General features: G+C 47.1%; 2 protein-coding genes across 4 annotated transcripts; one reads left to right on the top strand and one right to left on the bottom strand.

The window, feature by feature from the left end:
* Nucleotides 1-897: 897 nt before the first annotated feature.
* DDB2 (damage specific DNA binding protein 2) lies at nucleotides 898-15,016 on the top strand. Of its 2 annotated transcripts, none has more exons than XM_075711947.1 (11): nucleotides 898-948; nucleotides 1,890-2,073; nucleotides 4,941-5,065; nucleotides 6,146-6,337; nucleotides 9,115-9,281; nucleotides 10,394-10,493; nucleotides 11,893-12,070; nucleotides 12,757-12,902; nucleotides 13,181-13,345; nucleotides 13,657-13,702; nucleotides 14,376-15,016. In XM_075711947.1, exons 2-11 carry the CDS (start codon nucleotides 1,902-1,904, stop codon nucleotides 14,621-14,623), a joined length of 1,539 nt encoding a protein of 512 aa, XP_075568062.1. In that variant the 5' UTR covers nucleotides 898-948; nucleotides 1,890-1,901; the 3' UTR covers nucleotides 14,624-15,016. The 2 variants fall into 2 exon arrangements, with proteins under 2 accessions (XP_075568062.1, XP_075568063.1); XM_075711948.1 differs by lacking the exon at nucleotides 9,115-9,281 and adding an exon at nucleotides 7,198-7,343 and having other exon boundaries at nucleotides 921-948.
* An 828-nt stretch (nucleotides 15,017-15,844) lies between these two features.
* ACP2 (acid phosphatase 2, lysosomal) lies at nucleotides 15,845-25,362 on the bottom strand. 2 transcript variants are annotated; one of them, XM_075711949.1, is made up of 11 exons: nucleotides 25,252-25,362; nucleotides 25,077-25,172; nucleotides 24,911-24,997; nucleotides 22,342-22,494; nucleotides 21,893-21,991; nucleotides 21,641-21,730; nucleotides 19,213-19,345; nucleotides 19,050-19,138; nucleotides 18,323-18,429; nucleotides 17,926-18,101; nucleotides 15,845-17,843 (listed from the first exon to the last, which is right to left on the bottom strand). In XM_075711949.1, the coding sequence occupies exons 1-11, from the start codon at nucleotides 25,360-25,362 to the stop codon at nucleotides 17,707-17,709; spliced, it is 1,278 nt and encodes a 425-aa protein (XP_075568064.1). In that variant the 3' UTR covers nucleotides 15,845-17,706. The 2 variants fall into 2 exon arrangements, with proteins under 2 accessions (XP_075568064.1, XP_075568065.1); XM_075711950.1 differs by lacking the exons at nucleotides 21,893-21,991; nucleotides 24,911-24,997; nucleotides 25,077-25,172; nucleotides 25,252-25,362 and having other exon boundaries at nucleotides 22,342-22,495.
* Between the last annotated feature and the right edge of the window lie 301 nt (nucleotides 25,363-25,663).

Genomic DNA, 25,663 nt, shown 5'->3' with positions numbered 1-25,663 from the left:
CACCAAACCCTAAAGCCCCACGATTCAAGGAATGCCTATGTACAGATATTTTAGGACCTGTGTTCATAGCCAGCTGTGGGGATGACTGGACCTTAATTACTCGGCATAGTTACTGGTAGGCCCAAAGCACGAGACCCTACTGCTCCGGAGATAAGGTTCCGCGCGCAACACGGCCGGCAGACAGCAGCCTCCTTTGCGGTGAAGGGGACGGGCTGGTGCCTCCAGCTGTGCTGGTAGGGCTCTTCCTTCCCCATTCTTGTCTCCTTTGTCATGTAAGATCTGGTAGTCTCTGAGCTGATCTTGCCGTGACTTTTTTTATCTGCCTTTAAAGTACATTTTTTTTCTGTCGAGTTCCAACACCAGGTGCATCTTCTTGCGGAAGTTGTGTTTTGAAACAGTATTTTTTTTTTTTTTTTTTGGTTGCCGTTTGGTTGATGTATTTTGGGCCCTTACCATGCACCTTTAACATGCCAGTTTGGTGCTCTGGAAAGTAATAAAGCGTTGCGAAGACTCTCAGTCCTGTGCCAAACCCCAACAAGAAGAAGCAGCTGCCAAACCCCAACAACACTGCGCTGCCACAGGACACCGCGGGGACTTTGCGTGCTCCGGGCACCAGCGGGGCCGGGGCGGGGAGGCCGGCAGGGGGTAAGGACGGCGGGGGGGGGGCGGGGGGCACCCCCGGCCCTCCCCGGCCTCCCCCTGCCGAGGCCGCTGCCCCTCGGTGGCGAAGGGTCGGTGGGGGCCGCGCGCGCCGTGCGGGGCCGCCATGGCCGGCGCCGCTCCCCAGAGGCGGGCGGGGGGGGGGGGGGGCGGCGAGCCTTCCTGCGGGGCCGCGCCGGGAGCCGCTGCCCCCCCCTTCCCGCCCCGGTTATGAAACCGCGGGGGAGGGGCCGGCTGCCGCCCGCCGTCCTCGGCCGCGGCGGGGGAGCGGAGGCCGCCGGAGCGCAGGTGAGAGCGGGGCGGCCCTTCCCGCCCAGGCCGCGGGGGAGCCGGGCCGGGGCTGGGGCCCGGCGGGCCGCGGCTCCGCGGGGCCGGGGTGAGGCCCGGAGGCGGGGGGTGGGCGCTATTTGGGGAAGCTGGCGCGGTGCCTGCCGAGCTATATTTAACGCGGGCAGATATGCGTGACAGCCATTCGCGAATTATGAGTTCAGCGCTAGCACGGGACCAGCCTGCACGAGGCTGGCGGCCGAGGATCTTCTGGGGCGGGGGGGGGGGGGGGGGGGAATCTGCGGCTGCCCACGGCGTGTGACGCATCGCCTGCCGGCGGCGAGGCCCGCTGTGGCCTTGCCTTGGGGCCCGGTGGCGTTTTGGGCGTCATAACACGAGAGACGAGCCGCCGCGTCCCGCCGCTGGTCAGAAGAGCGGTTCGGGTGTGGTTGCCAGCCAGCGTAGGAGCCCAGTCCAAATACCAGGTGGCGGTTGTGTGGAAAAGGGGCCGTTAAATAGGAAGTGTCCTCTGAGCATATTTGGTGGAAGACTAGTCAGCCCCGGCCATTGTCATAAACGCTCTGACCTTTTTCTTAGCTGAATTTAAAGAGCTCAGTATGAGCTACTAGAGAAACAGTTAGGGTATTATGTGGGTTCACAGATGTACTTCATGCAGATCTGTGAGTTTTAAGCTTGAAAGTTCAGTAGAAGCACATCTGTCAAAACATACTCTAATGCTTTAGGATACGTTCATTTTCATACATGAACAAAGAAGAGTTTATTGAACCTATTCCCCGCTCCAGCAGAGCACAACAAAAAGCTAGTGTCATGCTGATGAAAGAGGGTACAGGTATAATCACTACTTTCAGACCACTGGGTTATGTTTCATTCCAGTTTTCCTCTCTGTCTTCTAGTTAAAAAGTGTATGTCAGTCTTACCTTCCATGCTTGCTTTGCTTTTAGTGGTCAGACAGAATGGCTCCAGTGAACCAGCCAAAGGGCAAGAAGCATGAGAGGACGCATGAGCATTGGCCAGAAGGGGCAAAATCAGCTGGGAAGAGGAAACCGGACTACGAGGAGCTAGGGAACGAGCCACAGGCAAAGAAGTTGTTTGTGAGAAAAACATCCAAACCCCCAGAGAAAATCGGTAACATTTCCTCAGATCCTTACTGTTTCTCCCAACCACATTTACCGTAAATGACAGGCATCGACTAGTCGAAGAGGGAGAATGCCAAGAAGCGTGTTCAGACATGAGTGTTCAGATGGGGTTATATATTGAAGTGATACACAGGCATGTATTAGGGTAGGACATCTTCCAATTACCTGTCTAGTGAGTGTGTGTGCATGCGCATGCATGTGTGTTTCATTTTTGAGACTCCATACCCCTTGCGAGAAGGCTGCTCACTGAAGGTGCTGTCACAACTCATTTGAGGGTGGTTAAGTTTTGTGGAATTCCTGAATTACCAGATGTCTGCTTGGACAGAACAATCTTGGTAAGACATTGTTTTTTCTCCCATGCAATTTTTAATACAGTTTCATAGTTGAAAGGTTGGTATCCTATAGCAGGTAGTCTAAACTGGCATTTCCACCCAATTCTTTGCATATTCCAGCTTTTGCCACAGTAAGTAGGAATACTTTCTACCTCTGTGTTCAGATTAGACTGGACAGAATTTCCACTAATCACTTGTCCTTGTGCATTTTTTTCCTGTAGTATATAACTTTAAAAAAAAAACAACTCTCTTAAAGATTTTTGATATAATGAGGAGAGGTGATTAGGTTCTAGGATACTGGAAAGGTTAATATGCTTTGCATTATCAAGAAAGTTGTGTAGGCTTCAGCTACAGTAAGGACTTTTCACAGAATCATAGAATCATTTAGGCTGGAAATGATTGGTTAAGATCATCGAGTCCAACCATTAACCTAACACAACCAAGTCCACCACTAAACCATATCCCTAAGTGCCACACCTACACGTCTTTTAAATACCTCCAGGGATGGTGACTCAGCCCTTTCCCTGGGCAGCCTGTTCCAATGCTTGATAACCCTTTTGGTGAAGAAGTTTTTCCTAATATTCAATCTAAACCTCCCCTCGTGCAACTTGAGGCCATTTCCTCTTGTCCTATTGCTTGTTACTTGGGAAAAAGAGACCGACACCCACCTCGCTACAACCTCCTTTCAGGTAGTTGTGGAGAGCGATGAAGTCTCCCTCGAGCCTCCTTTTCTGAGATAAAGCCTTTAATTCCATTGTGTGTTTAGGGGATCACTAGAGTTACTGCCTTGTGTGGAAATATTATACACTTCCTGTACAATTTTGGCTTTAAGGATCCAGAAATTACTGAAGCGTTTTTCAACAGAGCTACAGGAGCTCTATGATTTTGTACATTTCCATTGTCTGGTGTATAATGCCAAACTTGGAGCAGTTGGCAGTGTGAACAGCGGACGTGGAGGCAAAATACTCTGTTTGAAAGGAGTTCTGTGTATAACTGTGGATAATTAAAGCATCTTCTGTAGTTAATTTAGCTACATGATTTTCATTGTAACTTCATGGCCTGATTTTCAGATTTGGTGAGCATCTGCAGTTCCTGTAAGATTCAGAGGGAATTGGATGTAGCTAGCTACTTTGGAAAAATGAAGCCAATCATCTTTTTCCCTTAACCCTTTTTTAAAAAGATTAAGACCTTTGTATTTCAGCTTTTCTGTTCTGTGTTCCAGTTTTGATTTTTACATGTTTTGGAAAAAATATCTTTTTCTCCTGAGCCATATAGGACAGGTTCAGTTTTTTGCAATTGAAACACCTTTTTAAAGGGTTTCTTCCAGCAGATTCTAAAAAGGCCTAAAGTTTGTTTCTTAATAAATTATCCTTCGTAATAGAACAGATTTTGGAAAAAATACCTCCATTTCTGTCACTTCTGAAGAAGGAACTGTGGATGCTAATTATTCTGTGAAAAAAGAGGAATTGGAATAGAAATCCTTTTTTACCTATTTCAACAGGTGTGACAAGTGTTGGCGCTATGTTGGCATGTGAACAAAGAAGCCTAGTTTCACACCCATGCATTTCTAGGCCCCGTTAAAGAAAGATTGCATTAAAGAAAGATTTTGTTTGGATTCTAATTGTACAGAATGATCCCTATGGTTTTGGTCTTCTGGGTTTTTTTATGATTATCCTTAAATGAAAATAGCATTTTGTTTCTTAGAAATGCTTCTTCCCCTTTTGATGTCTAGATCCCCTGGAGTGTAACTGACTATTGCCATGGGGATGATTAGATCACAGACATGGGACTGAACAGATCCATTTTTTATGTAAAGGTCCCTGAAGATAAAAACTTGGAACATGAACAAAATGTGGAAGCATGCTGTACTCTCAGCAAAAATCACTCTGAACAGAAAGGTTTTCAAGCGATGAGGTGTCAGCAAGTCTATTATCAAAAACAAAACTCGCAGTGCTGTAGGCAGACTGTATGGGCTACAGCACAAGCAGATCGAAAATTCTGATTCACAAGCAGGCATTTCAGGAACCGTGTGGGAACTCGTGTTTCTGTGCTTGGGGAATTTTCAGGTGTTAACGTTTCTGCTGGTCACACGTCTGATCTTCCCGTGCTGTACCCAGGGGCTTACCGCCTCCCATGGCATATTTCCAAGTTGTTGGGGCTTTGGATAGCTTTGTTGTGTTTTGGGTATGAACCATTCAAGTTGTATACAGTCCAAGAGATGCACCACCTGTGGCTTTGCTTTAGTCCTCTCCTGTTGTCTTTTTGATAAATCTTTGGCAAGGAGAAGGAAGGTTTAACAGGAGGAAGCATACACAAAGCTCTGGCAGGCTATGGAAAGCACGGGACTCCATGATTGCAGAGGCTGCTGCACCTTAGAGATGTAAGAATCATTTAGAGACTTTTCTCTTGTGGCTGAAGCTTTTCATGGATTTAGCAGCAAATGCAGATGTCTTCCCATGTTTTTTATTGAATGAGCATGACAGGTGTTGGTTCTCAGTAAGTTTTACTCTTTCCTCTCTGGCAGGTTGGAGTGGAGGTGGGTCTGTGGTGAGAAACAAGAGAGTCCATCAGCTGGAGCGGCAGTGCAGCATTGTTCATTATGTCTACCAGAACATGCTGGGAGGCTCCATTCGGGCACAGCTCAGGCAGGTGAGGTGTTTCTCCCTCATGACCTGTTGGACATCTCAGCTTGTCATGAACACACGCAGGAAAACTTTATAAAAGGGCTTAAAGTTCCTCACATACACAGTTTGTGGCTCTGAGTCTGGCGCGCCCTTATGTTTCTTAATCCTGTAAAATGCAAGAGCTGAGATGGCTTTCCCTTTCAGTTGACCTGGCCCTGTCACTTTACATTTTATCCCTCTGTTAATTCTGTGCTTCCTTGAATCATATTTAAACTTACCCACTCTACTGTTTGAGTTGCTGCATAGTGCTACTTTGGCACACTAATCTGACTGTTTTGTCATACTATTTTTGTATGCACTTTACTTTGCTAATCATGTCAGGTTTAGTGTTGATTTTTCCTCTTCACAGACATATTCCATCAAGTCCGTAATGTTTTCAGAGCCATATTCCTTCTTTCATTGAAAATTAACTTTTTCTGTAACATCCATTGGTGGGAAGCACCTGGGCTAGCTTTATCTTCCATATGATCTATCTGTTTGAAGTATCCAAACGATAAAGAAATCGCCAGGCTCATCCAAGCAGCACCTATTCCTCAGCTGAATAACAATACAATCATGTCATGGTTTCTCATTCACTGTTTTGAGAGTTCTGTTCACTCTTACGCTGTGTAGTTGAGCTGCAGGAATTTGGATGGAGGACCATAATATTGTATGTGTGGATGATGTGTAACATTTTAGGATGCTCAGGAAAGACACAGATAGTCATAAGTGCCTTTTACTGGTGTGGAGGTGTGTTCTCCTTCCTTGTTAATGTCAATTATCCTGCCTTTTTAGCTCAGCCCGCGAGGCTTAACTCCCTGTACATCATGCAAAGTATGGTATCTCCCAGTTTTCTGTTGTTTTCTGAGTGCTGTGGCTGATGTGGATTTGTGTGGTCACAGGCTGTTTCCCTTGGGGACAACATGTTCTCTTCATTCTACAGAGAGGCTTAGAATTTTGTGTGAATGTACTAACACTGATGGCAATTAGAAATTGTTAGCACTCCTCATGCAAAGAATCTTGTGGATCCCTGCAAAAGTCATAATGCTCTTTATCTTTTCAACAGCGTCTACAGCTGCCCTTTCTGCGTTCTCTCGCCTCATACCGCCTCTTTCGAACAGCAAGTCCCTTTGACAGGAGAGTGACATGCCTGGAATGGCATCCGACACACCCCAGTACTGTAGCTGTTGGTTCCAAAGGTGGAGATATCATCCTTTGGGACTATGAAGTACTTACTAAAACCTGCTTCATAAAAGGGGTAAGTCTCTGGGTGTGCAGAATGGGTGGGAGGGAAAATTGGAATACCACCAAATACTGCAGATCAAAACTGAGGTCTGTTGTGAGAAGCACATAAGGGTCTCAGCTTGCAGAGTAGTCAGCTGTGGGGCCGGACTGAGATGCAACAGCAGGTCTGTTCCTAAGTCCCAGACTGTTCTAGCACTGGGGAGGACTGAGGCGTATTGATTAAGTTCATAATGAAGCAGTACTTGGTGTGTGCTCAGTGGAAAAGTAATTCAGCAACTGGCAAAACAGTTATCTTAAAGGGATGCCAGAAACAAGTAGGCAGAGAGGGTTTGTCTGTTTTAGGTCTTGATCCTTCTCTGCTCGCCTTTTATTCTGTGTCAGATGAGGAAGCATCTTTGAGTGGGGAGAAGCAAAGTCCCTTTATCTGAAGTGAGAAACTTAAGGTAGAATGAATGGTGTATATAGCTGGCATGCCCCCTCGTTGCTGTATTCAGCCATTCCCATTCCGACAGGGGCTCAAAGACTCTGTATCTTTTGTCCCCTTTCTAAATTAACATAGGTATACACTGGGAGGAGGTCCATTCTCCTGAAATTCCAGGGTCATCTTTCTCTTTTCATAAATAGTGTGGTGCCAGCCAGCCAGGGAATACGTTGCCTGGGGACTGAAGGAGTTGCAGTTTTGCCCTCCAGGAGGGCAGCTGCCTGGACAGCCATCATGTGGGAAGACGTGGTTGTCTTTGCCTCCTTGAAGGGCTGTGGTGTGTTTCACTGTTGCTGTTAAGGACATAGCAGTGAATGCAGACTTACAGAACACACTTTTCTCCTGCCCCATCACTCAGTGGATTTTTCTTTTGTTCATCCCCTTCCTTGTAGATGGGAGCTGGAGGGGCCATCACAGGAATGAAGTTTAACCCTTTTAACCCTAGTCAGCTGTACACTTCGTCAGTTGCCGGCACTACCACCCTGCAGGATTTTAATGGCAATACTGTCCGGGTCTTCACCAGCACCGAGGACTGGGAGTAAGAAATACAGCAATGCTTTGGGCCTCTGTGTCCTGCTGGCAGGAGCGCTACACAGAGAGAGAGAGAGAGAGAGAGAGAGAGAGAGAGAGAGAGAGAGAGAGAGATGTGTTTGTCTCTAACATGTGGGAGCTGGGCTTCCTCTTCTCCACATACATGTCCTTTATCCTCTAAATTTCAGGAATCCTCTCTCTTCCAGGGAGGCTCACTCTCCCTTTTTATTTTTCCCTGAAATGGGGTGGTGGGTAGGAGAGAGTTTTTCTTCATGAAGGGGAGGGACTCTTTGATGTTGCTTACTTCCTGTTGTACCTGGGAGAGCGTGGGGCTGCCAGTGGATTTCCTCAGCTGTCTGTTCTTAAACCTCCCATAGCTCTGTGCCCTGGGGACCTTCTAACCTCTTCACCTGTTAGCAGTGCTGCTTGTTGTCAGATGGATTTACAGGACAATTTATAGTCCCCTCAGTGCTTATCCACAAATGCCACTGACTTCAAATGGTGTGTGTCATAAGGATCACCCCAATTCATCCCACCTAACTTCTGGTGCTTATCTAAAATACCAAAATTAAGAGTCTGGGCTCCTTCAGTAATGAGTGGAAGGAGGATATGAATTGCTAGAGGCTACTCTGTCTGCCTGTGCTTAGAATCACCCTCTCAGACTGTTGCTTTTTCTGTGGACTCATGAGGAAGCCTGAGCTCTTCAATTAGTTACTTAAGTTCAGTGCTTAAAGGTAAGTGAGGGAATTTCGGTTAGCCTCCTCTTTACTTTTCCCCACTTGATTCTTTCTTGGTGCCAACTTTGGTTGGTTTCTAAATTGCCTGTTTCAGCGGCAACCTTGTAATAGGGCAGAAGGTGAACCCAAGTCGTGCTGGGATGACTGGACAGGTGAGCAAGGAGAGATAGACTGGGTCTTGGGACATGAGGATCTCATATCCCAGTGCGATGCCTGTCACACCAATGGTGCCTGGATTTGAAAGGGCATGCCATCCTCCTCCTACTGCTGTGAGGACAGGCAAGCTCTATGGATAGGCCTTTTTTTATCTTCACTGGCTTCTTGAAATCTGGTATTTACAGTGAGACTTTATTAAGTAGCTGCTCTGTGAGCAGCAGATGGAGTGCACTTGAGTATCGAAGAGTTCGGGGACTCCCAGCTAGCATCCTTCTTTTCTGTCTTTGTGTAGGGTTTCCATATTTCGTCCGTAGACAGATTGGGGGAAAATGACATAACAAAACAACGTAACAATATAACATAATAGAGAATGTAAGATTCCTGTGCCACGGGGTTAGCAGTAGGATTTCTCCTTGCACCGCTCTCATCCTGCCTGCTGGTACCTTGAGAAAGACCAGATACAGCACTGGAAGCAGCCTGTAGGGAACTGGTGAATGAAGTCTCTCTAAGAAAAACTTGGTGCAGGGCTGTCATGAGATTTTATGTGGTTTCTGCACAGAATGGTGCTGGTTTTGCTTGTGATCTCCTAAGCCTGGTCTGGGCCAGGTGGTTCACTGCGGATTAGCCCTATGCCCATAGCAGAAGCAGCAATGCTGCTAATGAGGTTTGCAGCCCAGAGTGGTGGGGTTGAACTTACAGGCTTAGAATGTATATGCTTAGATTGGAAACAGATTGGAAAAAAAGAATTCTTGTGCACGTGCCCTGTCAGAAAGCAGTGCAGCGTACCTAGGGAAACTGGCAGTGTGTTCCAGGAGATGAGTGTTGTATTAAGATTTTTGTCTTCCACTCTAACCTTGATGCCTCTTGGCTTTGTGTGTGTTCCAGAAGGGGCCAGGAGATTCTCTTGGAGACATAAAGTTCAGTCCTTATGAGGCAGTGAAGCTTTATGTGGCATCCGGGGATGGCACCCTAAGTCTGCACGACCTTGAGGGCAGAGCGGTGCAGGTGATCTCCTGTGTCCCGGACTGTGGCCACGAGTACCATAATGTTTGGTGAGAAGGGAGCAGCGCAAGGTTGATTCTCTGTTCCTTGGGCTTAATGCTGCACTGCTTCTTGTGCTCTCTTAACATCTTCATGTTTGCCAGTGTTAGGAGACTCTTGGTATGTATTGGTCCTGTGAGGGAGCTTGGAGACAGGCTCCTGCTTGCGACCCTAGCACTGCAGGATGGGTGACAAGCTAGGCAGCCACAGGGCACTTATGCTTTTACAGTAGCTGAGCGTGCTGCCTGCATCTTCTGGTGTTGCTTTCTGGTGATGCCATCTCCTGCCTTGCAGATACTGACAGCTTTTCACTTCATAATGTGTGAGGTGAGAAGAGCAGGATAACTTCCTCCTCTTGTCATCAGTGTTCTGTGTATTTTGTCTGTAGCAGCTCAGCTAGCGTAGGAAAGGCACAAAACATTCTTGCACAATCTGAATTTCAGGTTATTGAGTTTACCCTGCTGCCCTTCTGGAGGCTTCAGGCTCGCCATGCTCGTTTCCATGACCTTGAATTCTAGAATAATTTAACTTCGCAAGTGAAGCTTTCCCAACAAGTTCCCAAAGGACCCCGACCTTATTCTTGCTGCCCTTCCCCTCCCAGCACAGCTGGGGTTAAAACGTATGTCTTCATCACATAAGTTTCCATTCAGTTTTGTTTCCTAGAGCATGAAGTTGAGACAGTTTGATGTGCAACTTTCCAGTCCAAAGCTTTTGTCTTTTCTTTACTGCTGCTTCAGTGTTTTGTGGAAAACATTATTTTAAAGCTGTTTCTGTACATTTGTCAATGTCACAAGGGTGTTCTGATCTTTCCCAAGGTGTGTCCGTGTGCAGGCACCAAGTGGCTTTTCAGCCTCTATTATGTTCCACTGTCCCAATGTGTCACACCCCATCGAATGAGCACTTTACAAATGATTAGGAAGTTATTTCATATTCAGTCACCAACAGGAAGCATTGCTGATAAGCCATCCTCCCCCTTCGTGATGCTCAGGCCCACACCATCAGGCAGCAGATTGCAGTTACAATCTATTGCAGTCTCCCTTGTCAGGGACGAGATGTGAACCAGAGTTCCACTGCCTTCACTTGCCTGTGGGAGGCAGCACTGATTTTGTGTTTTTCCCTCTAGTTGCTGGTACTGCAGTGTTGATGTTTCTGCAAGCTGCCGTGCAGTGGTGACAGGTGATAATGTGGGCAACGTGGTCCTGCTCAGCACTTCCGGTGAAGAGGTTTGTATGGCTCCATGCAGTGTCTCCTCTATAGGAATCTTCATGGCTCGTGTGCTTTCCTATACTAGAGGGACCCTGAAAAGAGGAGCAAGTACCTTGCAGCTCAGGAGATGAGTTCACCTGTTGTCTAGGTGGTGAGAATCCCTCCACTTCTGCCATTCATTAGACATTTTCATGTTGTTGAGCGTAATGGTAACAATTCCCAAACAGGGACTGTGTCATGTGCTACCCCTTCCTTAAGGGTATTTGCTACTGGCCAGAGTAATTGTAGGGTAACCTGAAGATGTAAGCACCCTCTGCCAACGACTTTCACAATTCCAGAAACTTAGTGCACTGATGGGAGTCATTTAGGAGATACTGCTTTGATGTATACCCTTCCATGACCTTGGCATAGGTACACAACAGTAATTCAGCGAATGTTGGGATAGAAATTGCACTACTGCGATTAGACATGAGAGGGCAGGCAGAGGCAGACTGCGCCTTCAAGTCTGAAGTAGTACAGAAACACTAGAGAATAGTTGGAGTGGGCCCTGCTTTCAAGAGCCTGCTGTACCGTCACACCGGAATTACCGTTTTTCCTGCCTGTAAGGGTAACATCTGTAAGAGCCTGCCACCCAATGAGCTGTGGTCAGAGGCAGCTGTATAAATTAGCGGGCAGAGTCAGGAGTGCTCAAAATTATTTGTGCTTACTCAAGGTTAGTTGCTTCCTTTCCTTTTTTTTTTTTCTCCTGAAAGAATGTGACAGTCTTTTCTGCACTTGGGAGATACCCATTATTGTAGGGAGGGTGGGCCAGCTTCACCATTTTGATTAGAAATAATATTCCAGCTTTGGATGTAAATTTATTCATGGCCAGTTTATACTCATTTGTTCTTGTTAATTGAAATATTTCTCCTACCCTCATGTTTCTTTGCTGATGTATTTCTAGAAGCCAATTATATCTCCTCTCACCTTTTTTACTAAGATAAACAAAGCAAGCTCTTTAGTTGTCTCCCACAAAGCAGGCCCTTCCTTATTATCTCAGCAGCACATTTTCTGTACCTGTTCCAGTTTGGTTTAATCTTTCTGCAGGTGGAAGACTGGAACTGCATAAAGTATTCCAGATATGATCTTGCTTTGTACAGTGGCAGTAATACTTCCCTCCATGAACCAGGGATTGTGTTTTCCTTTCTCGTAGCTGTAATAAATTGGTGGATCAGAGTTCTCCTAGAATTAAATAGTTAATTCCCAAGGTCACTCTTCTCCATTCTTGTTTCCAGTGGATAAACTCTTGGTTTAGAAGCTTTGTTACTATGTAAATGCATGACCTCTTTACTCAGCCCTAGTAGATTATTATTCTATCACTTTACTCCAGACCTTGATTATTTTTTTCTCTGTGATTTTCTGTTTCCTCTGCTGCAGATTTGGAAGCTGAAATTGCACAGGAAGAAAGTCACTCATGTGGAATTTAACTCCCGATGTGAGTGGTTGTTGGCCACAGCATCTGTGGATCAGACAGTCAAAATCTGGGACCTCAGAAACATCAAAAACAAAACAAATTGTCTTCATGTGCTTCCTCATGGCAAACCTGTCAATGCAGGTGAGTTAAGGATTTCATTGCATAAGACATCTGCAGAGAGTCCACTCAGCTGAGCTTTTATTGTTGTGGCAGTGTTAGCTTTTGCTTAGATTCGAAGTTGCACAGTAGCTAGTGTTAAAGTAAGGAAGGGATTGGGAATGTGTGGCCAGAGGCAGGGAGGTGGACAGGGCAGCTGCAGCACAGTCTTAGACTTGCCATACAAACTGTGGCACTGTGCCTTGAGAGGTGAGTGTGGAAGCATCAGCAGTGGCTGAGATTAGAAAACTGAATTTATTGGGGCAGTTCCTTTGACAAAAGCAGAGCATGGGACTCAAACCTCTGTTTCTTGGGTGCAGTTTTACCAGTTCAAAGAAGTCCAAACGGCAGGTGTCTGTCTCCAGCATTTCCACAAACTTTCCATTTGAACAAACAAGTTCCTTTCTTTGCAATGTCTCTTTCTGTGATTCTAAAATGAGAGTAATGATTCTTTCTATGCAACCCAGCGCTGTAGGTTTCAGCTCACTGATTTTAAGAGCTTTGAGTTTTTTTGAGACAGGTAAAGTCTTGTCCATTGGGACACATGGCCATATTCACACCCCTATTAAAGAAATAGCAGTGGGTTTCCAATCAGAGAAATGTGACTTTTATGTTTCTTGTCAATCACAGCACTGTGATCTTTTGTTTGCCTTACTGTCCCCCTCTCCTAGCTTACTTCAGCCCAACAGATGGTGCCAAGCTCCTGAGCACAGACCAGCGCAATGAAATCAGGGTTTACTCATCTTCAGACTGGACCAAGCCACAGCATCTGATCCCACATCCACATCGGCAGTTTCAGCACCTCACACCTATTAAGGTGAGTTAAGCCAGTGCAGTCTGAAAGGAGTATCGTGCTTGGTGCTAGCAGCCGGCTGTACATCAGAAATGGTCTGATTTCTGGTCAGGATACTACACTGATGGGCGGATGTTCACACTGCTGCACCTCCCAGCAGAGCACTGTTGTGAGGATACCCATGTTCCTGAGGCTGTGGGTGGGATGTACAAACTGTTGCTCACACTGCAGTTGGCTGGTATGTGTCAGTATGAGCTCATGTTCCTTTCTCTTAACTCCCCATCACTCTGCTCTATGACTAGGCAACATGGCATCCTCGGTATGACCTCATTGTAGCAGGTCGCTACCCAGACCCTAAGTTCCCAGGGTACACGGTGAATGAGCTACGGACTGTTGATGTATTCGATGGAAACACTGGGGAGATGGTTTGTCAACTCCATGATCCAAATGCTTCTGGTATCATCTCGGTGAGTTGAGCACTGCAGCTAAAAGGACCACTGTGTACTGAACTGCAGCCAAGAGATGTGGGTTAGGGGCTGGAACAATAGGAGTATCCTCTACTTGTGACAGACTCACGCTCTCGTGGGGGTATGGCTGCCGGCTAAAGCTGCTGACTCGAGCAAGGCTGGTCCGTGGTCATCTGTGGGCTCTCTGTGACACTCTTTAGGGAACATTGGGTTTTCCAGATGGTTTGTTGCTGTTACATAAGCCGTGGTGCTCTTATGACTCTGTTATATAAGCAGTGATGCTCTTATGAACTCTGTGTTTCCATTTTCAGCTCAACAAATTTAACCCTATGGGAGACACACTAGCTTCTGGCATGGGTAAGTAAAGGGAACCTGGGGCACTAAGCACGGATGGGTTCCAGTCCCAAAAAAGGGCAGGCTTGTTTCTCCAGACTAAAGTTTCCCAAATCCCACTTGCTAGTAGTCCTCCATAATTTCCTACATCTGTAAGAGAGATCAAGACCTTCCTTTCAGTCTTTCACCTTTGCAGTTAGAAAACAGGTTGCTAGTCGTCTCCTGTGCAACATTCCTGAGAGCATGAAGTCTGGAGGAGTGAGAAGCCTCCCCGCAGCAGGGAGCTGCTGCCGTCTGCTGGCCATCAAACAGTAGCAGAAAAGGACTGGGGGGGGAAGCCTTTTCCTGCTAGGCTGTATCCTCTCCCTTTGTTTAATTTACCTAATTTCCTAGGCTGCAGAGCCAAGATTACCCAGTTGTTCGCAGGCTGTATGGCATTAAGGGAGCTAGCTATGGATTTACGTCTTAGACCTGTGACAGATGAAATTAGGAATTACTTCGTGATGTTTCTTAATTAGATCAAATTTCCATGGCCGTGTGGAGATGGTATCTGCATTAAATATCTTTGCATCTTCTGTACCTTGGAAATATCTTAGAAGACAAAGCATTTGGAATTTCTGGCATTTGAGTGACATAGCCTAAGGTATTATATTTGATGTAGAGTTTCTGAGGCACAGTGTTTAATTTTTCTTCTCAGGCTTTATTATTCTGATCTGGAGCCGGGCAGAGATGGTGGCCAAGAAGCAAGAACATCTTTTGAAAGCCATGACAGAACAGGGGATTGGAAGCTGGAGTTTGTCCAGACGCAGAGGGCAGAGGCAGGCAAACCCTGGGACAAGCAAACTCAAAGCTAACTTACTGTCTTGGGAGCAGGAGGAGATGAGAACAAAAACCAATTCTAAATCACAGGGAAGGAAGCGAAAAGGGAAGGATCTAGAGAACTGATTTAGTATTTTGATCCTTTCTGGATCACAGGGCACAAATTAAGTGTTGGCAATGGGCAGTATAAGCCGTGCAGGGCATTAGACTTTTACTTTGTCCTTCCTCCCTGGATCTGATCTTGCTTCCCTGATTCCCTTTGCTTCCCCTTTTAGAAAGTTGTGTCAGTACTCTGTTCCTCCTCCAAGTGGCACTAGGAAAACTTCAAAGATGTTCTCAGATCCTGCTGAAGTTACTGCTTCCAGCCTGCCACATCTGCTTGTCATCACTTGTCAGAGGCTACCATGTCCTGTAGTCTGCTGTGGAGCAGCTCATGACAGGGTCCTCAGCCTGTTCTAGCCAAATTGAGCTGAGAAACCCTTTGCTAACAAGGTTAACGTCCTGAAAAGTAGAATGTTCACGGGGTAAGGCGATGGGTAGCTTGGGTAGCCTAGGGAACACCAGCCTCTCCCATATGCAAGCTTCTTGGAAAATGTGCATCTGTCAAGACCTCAGGCTTAGCCTATTCTGTGCTTGCAGCTATTTAACTAGACCATGAAGAACATGATGATGCCAGAGCTCTTTACCTGCCTCATGGGATGCAAAGGCAGTATGGAGCTGGCAACCTACTGATTCTGTAGTTTCCATTTTCAGAGCTCTAGGCTTTTTCTTTCCACTGATGTAATTTTTTTCACCCATGCCTATGTGCTTCAGAATGTTGGATAAGTGTTGTAAAGCAGAAATGAGGAATTTCTTCTGAACGCCCCTGCTCAGAGCCAAATCCCAAGACTGCTGTTAAACTGAAAGTTTTGCTTTTTCTAGTTTGTTTACAAGGCTGCCTGGGGCCTTGCTGCTGTCCCAGAGGTTGATGAATGGGACAGGCTCCAAGCCTGCTCAAGAGTCTCTATGTTCACTTTTATAGTTTTGCAGTATTGATATTAATAAAGTTTTGTACTAAACTGAAACTCTGCTTTGATACAGGGAGTGGCTGCTTTTGAGCATTCTGCTGAACTGCTTTTGTATGGGGAAGAAATTATTGACCTTCCTGCACGAGGGCTGAGACACCTAGAACAGTGGTGGAAATAGCAGTCATAGTACTGTGTCTACAAGTTGGAAGGGTTGCATTATAAGCTGTATCTGTGCGTGGTTGTGGCAGTCAAAAACAGTTTATCTCAATTCTCACTCTGCTGTAAGTGGGATTGTAAACCAGGGATTTACTTTAGGAGGGGGGTATACTGCAGTAAGCTCTGCCTGTTTTCCAACACCAAGCACACTGGTGCTAGCCCTGTGAACTCTTGGAGAAGAAGAGGAGTAGAGTTCAGTGCGAATTTGATTTTAATAATGAAAAGGAAATGTACTGGAACAATTACAGAAAGTCATTCACAGTCAAAATGTCTAAATCATCATAGAAACCTTTGCTCTGTGTGTGCAAAATTTGCTGCCTTTAAAAATAACAGGTCTGGTCCTCTTAAATGCACTTTCTAGTACCTCTTTCTTGTGCCTGTTCTCACAGGCAGCAGCTTTTTCTTTATGACTGTCTTGTTGTGCAGGAGACCTAGATTGTAGCTTCAGAGGACAAAAAGGTGAGGAAGATGCTGAGAACAGCAAGCTGCTTCTGCTGATTTAGAGTTCCCATACTGGCAGATGCCGATTATGGTATAGGGAAAAGTCCCCATGGTACTCCATCGGGGAAGAAAAGGAAATGCCTGTAACCTAAGAACTGGCTTCTGCTGCCAAGAGGGGAAGGGAACTGTACCAGAAAGGGAAGTAAAAGTGGGAAGTGAATGTGCAGCATCACCATGTGAAGAGCCTGTACTTCTGGTGCCTGCTGCAGTCTCCCATTTTCTGCCAAAAGCTACAAGGCAGGTAGTGAGCACTTGGCGTGAAGTTCCGTGCAGCAGCTCCAGTGTGCACAGAGAGGCCAGGCTGGAGAAGGAGTCACACTTTGGACAAAATGCCAAAGCATGGCAAATAGAGGGATCCACAGTCACCTGCAAACTCTGATACTTAATGGGGTTGGTTTGTTTGTTGTCCATCCAGTAGGGAAGATAGGAAAAAAACCTACAGAACTTGGCATTTAATCTAGCCTTAGGTAAACAGCTCTGTTACATCTCTTTAATTATAGCATAAAAACATACTGCTAGAAAAACATATTCCTTGGGCTCGTAGCTGAAATCTGGACTGCCTGCAGTACTAGATAGTCCCTGCAATAGGTACTTAAAGTTCAGAGGTGGGGAAGTCAAATTCAGAGGCTGAATCTTTAGACAGGGCCTAAGTTTCTTATCCACGGGGACTCTCCTTTCTAGCGCCAACACTGCACAAGAAATTGGGTGCAGGTTTGCTGTGGTCACAGGAATTCATCTCTTTGATGAAGCTCTTAGAGCTTCTTTGGATCATATGTAATCTACTCTGAGTTGAATCCTAGAAACTACTGCCAGGTTTTCAATCTCGTCCTGATTCCAGGCCAGTTCTCTCTTGAACCACAATGTGAGGAGGGAAAAAATGTTGCCAGCAGCAACTACTCAGCAGCAACCTCAAGAAATGCTTTTCACTGTCTGCCGTCATCTGCAGCAGTTCCCTCTGCATGGACAGTAGATGAGTCTCGGTGCATTGTTGGTGAGCTGGGCCCTCTGCTCCAAGCCCAGCCTTCCCATCATCATCAGCCCAATGGCTTGAGAGAAAAGCACTCAAAGCAGGTTGACCCTGAAGAGAGATGCAACTCCTGACTGCACTGGATGTGGTGGCTGCTGGAGGTCCAAGCCCCTCTGCCACAGTCATGGTGAGTGGTAACATTCACAATCACTGAAAGGAGGAAATCTCTTGACCAGCTCCAATTTGCCATGTTGGGAATCCCAGACTAGGTAAGCTGTATGAGGACTGGGGGCACCACACAGTATACTGGCTTCAGAAATAAAGTGTCATTTCCATTAGAGTAGCTCAGTCCTCTCTCTCTGGGATGTCACCTTTAGAAAGCATCCAAAAATCAAGTCCAGCTCCATTCTGGGAAGCAACGGCCAAAGCAGAAGAATGCTCAGTAACTGAAGGTGCCCAATCATCCTTAGGGGCAAGACTGCTCCTTCCTACTGCCTGGGAAGGAGTTGAAGCAACTGTCAGGCCTGCTCTTCTCCGTCATTGGAAACATGCCGGTAGCCGGGAGGCTGAGACTGTATGCGAAAGAGTACAGTCAAGAGGAGGATTATAAGGAGAAGGAGAATGGATCCACACACAGCCAGACCCACAAACAGTTCTGCAAGGGAGAAAACAAGTGGTCAACATGGTATCGTCCAAGCTTTCCCCTTCTGCCACACTCTGGTCCAGCCTGGGCTCACCTGTGTCGTGCACACTGCTTGGTACCCGGCATTCTTGCTCCCAGTCCTGGGGAACAGCAGGATCTGTGAGTTCCAAGAATCTCTGCAGTGAGCATTTATGCTGACAGCCAGGGAGTGTCAGTGGGAAAGGTTCCTTTCCACTCTCGTTCCGGAAAAACATCTCCACAGAGAAGTTACTGAAAACAAAACACAGCTAGATGTTTTTTTTTTTCCATCCAGCTAAAGTCATCCATTCCCAAAAACTCAGTGTGCACACCCTTTCCTCTAGTCTGGTGGTAGTTTTCCTCCTAAGAGTCTGCCACTAGGAGCAAGATTGTATCCCCCTAGGGTGGAGCCTAGCCTAGGTATCTAACCCTTGAGGTGAAATCACAGCAGATGTCTTTACTGCAGCCCTCACCCATCATCCTCTTGGTAGAGCTCAAATAAATGACATGAGGCGTATGGTGCTTGAATCTTGTTGTAGACATCTAGAGCCATCTGCAGTGCCACAAGTGTGGTGTCATGCTGAGAAAGAGGGAAAAAAACCAAATCAGTCACCCTTATGGATGTGGCAGGGCAGCTCAGACCATACCAGTAACAGGGCAGTGCTGAGGGGTCATCACCTTTGTAACTTCCATCTGGAAGAAAGGAGAGGCACTGTACTGCTAGAACAGTGATCTGTGATGGTGCCAGAGAAGGGGAGGAAGTGAAACACAGCCATATATACCCTGCATTGTTCTTTAAGAATTAATCTCTAGGGAGCAATTTGGGAGAGATGCTTGACTTTCTAGTCAGTAGGCTGCCGGAAAGGGGAGATGACTCTGTATCTACACTGCTGAAACATCACATCTGAGTCGCATCAACCCATCTACCAAACAAATTCAGCAGTCGCTCCCCAAAGTCTGCCAGTCTCATCCACAAGCCTGAGCTAACAGGAACAAAGCGCAGGATGGGAATTTTCCTCAGGGGCCGCAGAGGAATGATGCCAGATCATGCACATCCCACCCAGTCACAGGCAAGGATGCGTGTCCTGATCACTGCATTGGGCTGCAGAGAAGCCAGAAAGGGTTAAAACTATCACCAAGCCCCAATCCCCTGTGAGGAGGAGGAGATGGATAAAAGCTAGCCCCCAAGCTCTGACTTACCGCTGAATAGGCCAGTAGTTTCAGGTTCTGGTGGGCAGAAACATTTGTTGCTTTGATTAGGTTTTTCCTTATGTGATCCAGCAGGACCCCTGAGGAAAGGGAACAGCTGGTAAGAGGCAAAACTAAACAGAGCAGCGTGAAGCTTCCTCCCCAGCACACTCACCGCCTTGCAGACGAGCTTTTTCTACCCGATTGTGGATCCCAAACAGAAATTCAAACCCAAAGTCTTTTAGTTGCTTCAATTGATTCAGGACATCTGGTGTCACCCATACAGGCAAATCCATTTTGTGTGCTTGCTAGAAAGAGAAACAGAATACTCATCTGCAGGTGTGGATCGCAGATTAATTGGAGAATGGGAGTCAGGGTGTCTGGAGTTCTTCCCATACTACTACTGATTCCCTACATTATTTTAAATATGCCCCTTTTCTATTTATGCTCCTGTCCTCACACTGCTGTGCTGCATACAAATAATATATATGGGTTTTAGTGTTGTTTCAGAAACTAATAATAAGCAGCATAAAGATTAAAATCTAGAAGCTACATTTCTGTGAAAGCGCAACTGGAGTGCAGGGTTACGTTGTAATACCAATACAATAATCTTACGGCATTTACGTTACATGTGGCTGATTCAGCCCTGCAGCTGGCATGCAGTCAAAAAAAAAAAAAAAAAAAAAAGGATAAGCAAGAGAGCACAAACTCAAACTCAGTCTCAAGGTTTCTGGTGTACCTACAGCACAATTTCCCTGGAGGTTCTGAGGGCCACTGAACGATACTGGAGAAAGTTAGCAAGCACTCTGCAGATGTAATACTGGGATGCACCATTGACAAAGCCCAGCACTCAAACCCAGAATACACAGAACTGGGAACCAGAGAAGAATTTGCTTTGCAGCCAACCCATTGCAAGAAAGGATTAGTTACGCTGGCAGGCAAACAGCAGTTGTGGTTCCCTGGCATTACTCGGAGCAAATTTTCTATGCCGCACCCCATTAAACTGCCAGAACATGAGGATGAATGTCCTTAAGGGCCCATTTCATCTGAGTGGTTTGCAGAAATTCCTATCAGCAACTTAGATAGATAGTTAGTTTTTCATTGATTTACAAAGAGAACAGCTGCTAAGTTCAGCTTTTCTTGGACTTTTTTTATTTTCTCCATCCAGATAGTAGAATGAATCTACTGATTCAGGTGAGGAAAAACACTCCTTCTCTTCAGGGCACTATTAGTGAGAAAAAAGGAGGAAGGCCAAAGCAGCTGAAGAGACTGATCAGCCTGAGGGTATAGTTTTGAGGGTAAAACTCCCTCAAAACGTTCTGGTTTCATTTTGGGACACTGAGCTATCCTCCGAGTTCTTGGGGATTATATTGGTTGTCAGCTGGCCTTCTGGGCCCAATCTGCAAGCTCATTAAGTGAGTCTTGAAGAAGATTCGAAATTCTTGATCTCTCTGACCAAAGGATTTTTTGTTACCAACAGAAGTTGGCTTCACTGTGATCGTTACAAGACAGGAGCTCGGGTTTGTGATACAAAGGGCAAATTTACATAGTGCAACGCAGCTCTGGACTGGAATACTCTCAGCTTGCAGCAACTCGAGCTGCTACTTTACATAGCAAAGTGCAGTTCCATGTAGATTTACCTTGTACATCCCCAAAATAGCACCTACCACTGTATACCACTGCCAGCAAGCTAAGTAGCCTTGCAGCTCCATAGAATTAGCATGACACAGTGTCAAAATGCTTGGGCTTACTGCTTCTTCCACAGCTAGCTAGTTTGACATGAAAGACCTCTATAGTTTACTTCATCATGCTGTATAGTTATACACAAATAAACTTGTGTGCAACAACTGTAAGTCTCCTGGATATGTAACCTTTACTTTAGCATTATCACAGCACAGCTAACCTGATTTTTGATTTTGTTTGAGCCTTCATGAAATGTGCTTTCAACAGAACTCCACATGAACACAGAGTTTGGTGCCCCACCCCAGGCGGTAAAAGGGTAACCTTTGTCTCGAGTCTTTTTCTGGCAAAGGACCTTGTAACAGGTCAAAAACCAGGTGTAGGTGAACCCCACTTAAACCTAGAAGGGTATTATTTTCTTTTAGAGATGGCATGAAGAGAAGCACAGGAAGAAAAGTGACTGATCTAAAGTAACAGAGAGGTAGAGGTAGAACCAGGAATAGTCCTAATTTAAGCTCCCAATTTAAATCATGAAGTTAATGCTCCTTCAGTTTCAGAGATCTCATTTCTACCTTACTTAACTCAGACTCATCCACAGAGATCTGAAGATTTCAGATTGCAGTCATTTTCTAGTGACACTCAGAAGAGATACTTGTTATGCAGGTGGGACATTTTCTGGCTCTGGCACGACATGTATCTAAGCTACGAAGTGGGAGGTTACAGAGTGCAAAAGTAAGTAATTCTTGGCACATGCCTCTAGTGAGTAGGAACTGTTGTTATTCTGAAATTAGAACGTTACTTCTAACCATAGGGTGGGAATGATGAAAAGTTGTTTTACGGGATTTTGCAAAATCATTTTCTACCAAATCCAGTGAGCCCTAAAGACCAAATTCCCGTGGCTGTGAGATGATGGCCAAACTTACTTCGCAGAACAGCGTGTCATATACACTCCAAACAGACTCAAGAGTGACATCCTGCATCCCAGTCTCATTTGCCACCATCTGCAGGAACCGCTGTAGGTATGAGAAATGAGAAAGGCCTTCAATTTTCTAATCTCATACTGTATTACATGCACAGGTATTCCTACCCTTTTCTCAGAGCTCTGATTATATAGAGGTGATAATACTTTAACTACAAGCCTAAGACCACCTTATCTCATGCAAACAATCACTTACCCAATTCTCTTTGGTCTTATTTATGTATTCTGCTGAGTGCCGTGTTTCATTCTGTAGCTGTTCATACCGTGGACAGGGGGTCAAAGGAAACTTCAGTAGCTGGGCAGAGACAACAAGAGCAGCTAGGTCACCAAGAACACTGAAGTACAGAATTTGCAGTCAACACGTGCAACTATAATGAAACCCTGACAAGTGGGATGCATCTATAAAGAGCCTCAAGTACTGCCTTCTAACGTACTCCAGATCACGTGTGGTCTGCTGAGGTATGGCAGCTAACATGATGAGTGAACACAGCCCCTGAATTCTCATCTTGTTCCAAGAGCAGAAGAACCTTTGCAAGTTAGGTCCCAGGAAAAGTTCAAAACAATCTGAATCGAGACTGAAGCAAAGACTTTTGGAGAAGCATAACAGGCCATTTGAGTCCATACATATCCTTGAGACTAACTTACCCTTTCCTCAGACTCAGGCACTGTGTGCACAGGGATAGGCTGCCAGGAGATGTTAGGGTTGAACACCTGTTGTCCGTCTGGGGGATACAGGCCTGCCAGATTGGCCTCTGCACTCATCAGCGTCCGATCACAGTCCGTGCTGCGGACGAAGATCTGCCGGGACAGGGACAGGGACAGCGCACCATTAGTAATGCTACTGTAAGCAGTGATGCGAGGGCACAGGACGATGCACTCGCTGAGGAACATTGCCAAGTGCCCTGCAGCTGCTCATGGACAACAGGGTAACAGGAGTTGAAGTGACCGAGCCTGCTGATGTCAACCTGGACAAAACTGCAAGGACAGACACAGAGACAATTTGTTGTGTAACATAGGAGCAGTCTGTTCTGGATAAGTGGGATAGCCAGAGGTTACAGACAGAAAGGAGTCTGAATATGAGGAAGAGTCAGAGAAGAGCAAGACAGAGATGCAGATAATGATGGGCACAGATAGGAAACGCACTATATTGACAGAGCAGGACTGGGGCAAACACCTGCATTCAGTTCTAGGAATGACCTGCTGTGCTCATGAAAAAAAACTGGCTTCTCCAAGCCTCAGTTTTTCCATCTGAGAAACAAAGACAAGAATGATCTGACTAACAGGAGAGGAAGAAAAGGGAGAACTGGGATTTTATTTGATTATTGTGGGCTCTTGGGAACAACGGGCCAAGACTTATCATTCCAGAGCTCAGAGAGAGCTATCTGAGCCAGAAAAAAGAGAAACGAGAAACATACAGAAAAGTTCAGAAGGTCAAAATGGCAAAACTTTGGTATTCTGGTATCTCTGTACTGAAAACACTTAGGGGCAGATTGGAGGGAAACCAGTGGTAAACCAAGAGGAACACATAGGAAATAATGAAAACAGCATACTGAATCTGAAACAAGAAGAATAAAAAGCCAGAAAGATGAAATACAATGTCAAGATTGGGATTTTTTAAAAAAATGTTAACATTTAACATGTTAAATGAGGAGAAACATAAGAAAAAAATACATGTGCTTACAGTGTATAGCATCTTCCACATGAAGTGTATCTCAAAACTTAACAGTCATGAGGAAAAAAAAATAGTTGTCTTTTCTCTGACAATTTCTACCCACTTTTACCTCTTAACCGTGGCTTGAAAACAACTGACCCTGTACTCATTAGACAGGATTGCTTTCATCCTCAGTAAGCTCTGAAGAAATAGAAAGGAAATATTTTAAAAGATAAGCATCTAATTCCAGAAGTGTAGTAAAAACCAATTAAGCCCTGAGTGTACATGTTTTCTTCAGCACCTTTTGCCAGGGCTCCAGCTTGTCGCTGAGTCAGGTGACAGACGGTCATATGGTGTCACCCAGAGGCGACGCTTCTTATACAAGGGAGGTTGCTCAACTCGAGCAGGGGTTCAGGCTTGGTTAGCAGAACAGCTGTTGTTTGCATATGCCTTGGTTTGTTTTTGCTTCTCAAGCAAGAGAAGGAAAACAGTTTCAGCCGGTAAAAGTCTTATAAGGGTGAAGCATGTTTGGAAAGGAACTACTGAGGAAGGTTAAAGGATCTGTGTTTGAGCTGATGCTGGAAATTTTGTTGATGAAGCAAATGTCAAAGAAGGGATGTAATCTGAACTGTGGCAAGCTGGGTATTTACTGGGGAGCCCAAGAAGGGGGGGAAACAAAGACAGAAAATTGTATGGGGATTCTCAGTTTGCCCCATCATGATTTGATCGATCACCCAAAGTGTGCTCAGATAAAATAACTGAATCGATGCAGAGCCAACAGTGGAACAAGGGGGTCTTGTCTGCCCACCTTCCATCTGAACCACGCAACAGCATGCCTCTCATTGTGACGCTTGCTCATGTTCCAGTTGACTCACACCTCTTTGATCAACCAGCAGGGGTATTTAGGGGGGATTTTCTATTTCCTTACTTTTTTTTGGCCTTTCAAATTTTTCCCTGTGCTTAGCACATGGTTCCACAAGGGCTCCCTAACTTTTTATAAAAGAAACCTACCAGTTTCTCAAAAACTGTTATAAAGTGTGGCAACATCCTGGAAGGCGAGAGCGAAATTAATAGCTCTGGGGGACTGAAGCTGTCGATACTTTGCAGGTGGAAACAAATGAGAGGGTCGCTTCTGGTTAGTAACTACAGCTTATGTGTACAGACTCCCATGGGATTGTACCTGAAGTGCACTGGGGAGGGGCTGGGCAAACACGGGCTGCATTCTTGTCAGCTGGTGTGACAAAAGGAAAAAAAAAAAAAAAAAGCTCACCTCTCAGGTAAGAAACAAGTACCAGTTACCACACAGCTGGGGCGCTGCCCGGCCCCCCCCGCCGCGGCCTGGCTCAGAACCGAGCCTGCGCTCGGCCCCCGCTCCTCCAGCTCGGCAGACGGCGGTGGGAACGGGCTAGAAACAAAAATACTTTGGGACCCGGCGCCAGCGTTCCCCCTCCGTGTGGCGGAGCCACCCGCGGCGAGCGCGGCGCTTCCCGGGCCCCCGGGCGGCAGAGCGCGCCGTTCCGCCCCCCGAGCCCCGGTCCCGGCGCGGCGGCCGGCGGCACTGACCTCCTGCCGCCGGTACGTGTCGCTGAGGAAGCCGCGGTAGCGCCGCCGCAGGGCCTGGCCCAGCTCCCACTGCTGCCGCATCCCCACCTGCAACGGCACCGGGCGTTACCGACGCCGCCGGCCCTGAGCAGCCCCCGCCCGCCGCCCGCCGCGGCCGCGCACGCACCTGCGTGAGCTGCCCGAAGCCCTGGGGCCAGGCGCCCTCCTGGAAGGGGTCCCGCGGGTAGGCCTTCATGGGCGAGCGGTCTCCGTGCCGGTACACCTGCGGGCGGCACCGCGTCACACCGGCCCGGCCCCGAGCCCCGGCCCGGCCCCCTCCCGCCGACCCCTTTCCCCCTCACCAGCATTACGAAGCGGAGGCTGCGGGGCCGGGCGAGCGGCGGCTGCAGGCAGAGCGCCAGGAGGAGCAGGACGGCGCCTCCCCAGCCGCACCCCGCCGGATCGGCCGCCATGGCGCTTCCCCCGAGCCGCCGCAGCGCGGAACCGAGCCGCCGCCGACCACGGGCCCGCACGGACACAGTTTTTCAGCGCACGCCGGAAGCACCGCGGCCGGGCCCGGCCGGTCGCCGCTGCCGGCGGGGGCTGGGGACGCCCCGCCCCCGCGGGCCTGCGTTCCCGCCTCACAGGCCCCGCGCGCAGTGCGCGTGCGCGGCCGGGGCGGGGCTGTGAGGGGCGGGGCGTGAGGGGGCGGGGCTGTGAGGGGCGGGGCGGGGCGGGCGGCCCTCGGGGCGGCCCCGGGGCCTTCACGGGATG

This window comes from Pelecanus crispus, chromosome 6 (genome assembly GCF_030463565.1).
Source record: "Pelecanus crispus isolate bPelCri1 chromosome 6, bPelCri1.pri, whole genome shotgun sequence".
Classification (NCBI taxonomy): domain Eukaryota; kingdom Metazoa; phylum Chordata; class Aves; order Pelecaniformes; family Pelecanidae; genus Pelecanus; species Pelecanus crispus.
This window is presented reverse-complemented; position numbering and strand designations above follow the sequence as displayed.

What these genes read in the sequence shown, in the direction of transcription:
- DDB2 (XM_075711947.1), top strand. Translation starts at nt 1,902, where the DNA reads ATGGCTCCAGTGAACCAGCCAAAGGGCAAGAAGCATGAGAGGACGCAT. An exon ending in TTCGGGCACAGCTCAGGCAG is followed by an intron (nt 5,066 to 6,145) that starts GTGAGGTGTTTC and finishes TCTTTTCAACAG; the next exon opens with CGTCTACAGCTGCCCTTTCT. An exon ending in TCAGCACTTCCGGTGAAGAG is followed by an intron (nt 10,494 to 11,892) that starts GTTTGTATGGCT and finishes CCTCTGCTGCAG; the next exon opens with ATTTGGAAGCTGAAATTGCA.
- ACP2 (XM_075711949.1), bottom strand. Translation starts at nt 25,362, where the DNA reads ATGGCGGCCGATCCGGCGGGGTGCGGCTGGGGAGGCGCCGTCCTGCTC. An exon ending in ACACGTACCGGCGGCAGGAG is followed by an intron (nt 22,495 to 24,910) that starts GTCAGTGCCGCC and finishes CTGTCCCGGCAG; the next exon opens with ATCTTCGTCCGCAGCACGGA. An exon ending in ATGACACGCTGTTCTGCGAA is followed by an intron (nt 19,346 to 21,640) that starts GTAAGTTTGGCC and finishes TTCTCTTTCTAG; the next exon opens with CAAGCACACAAAATGGATTT.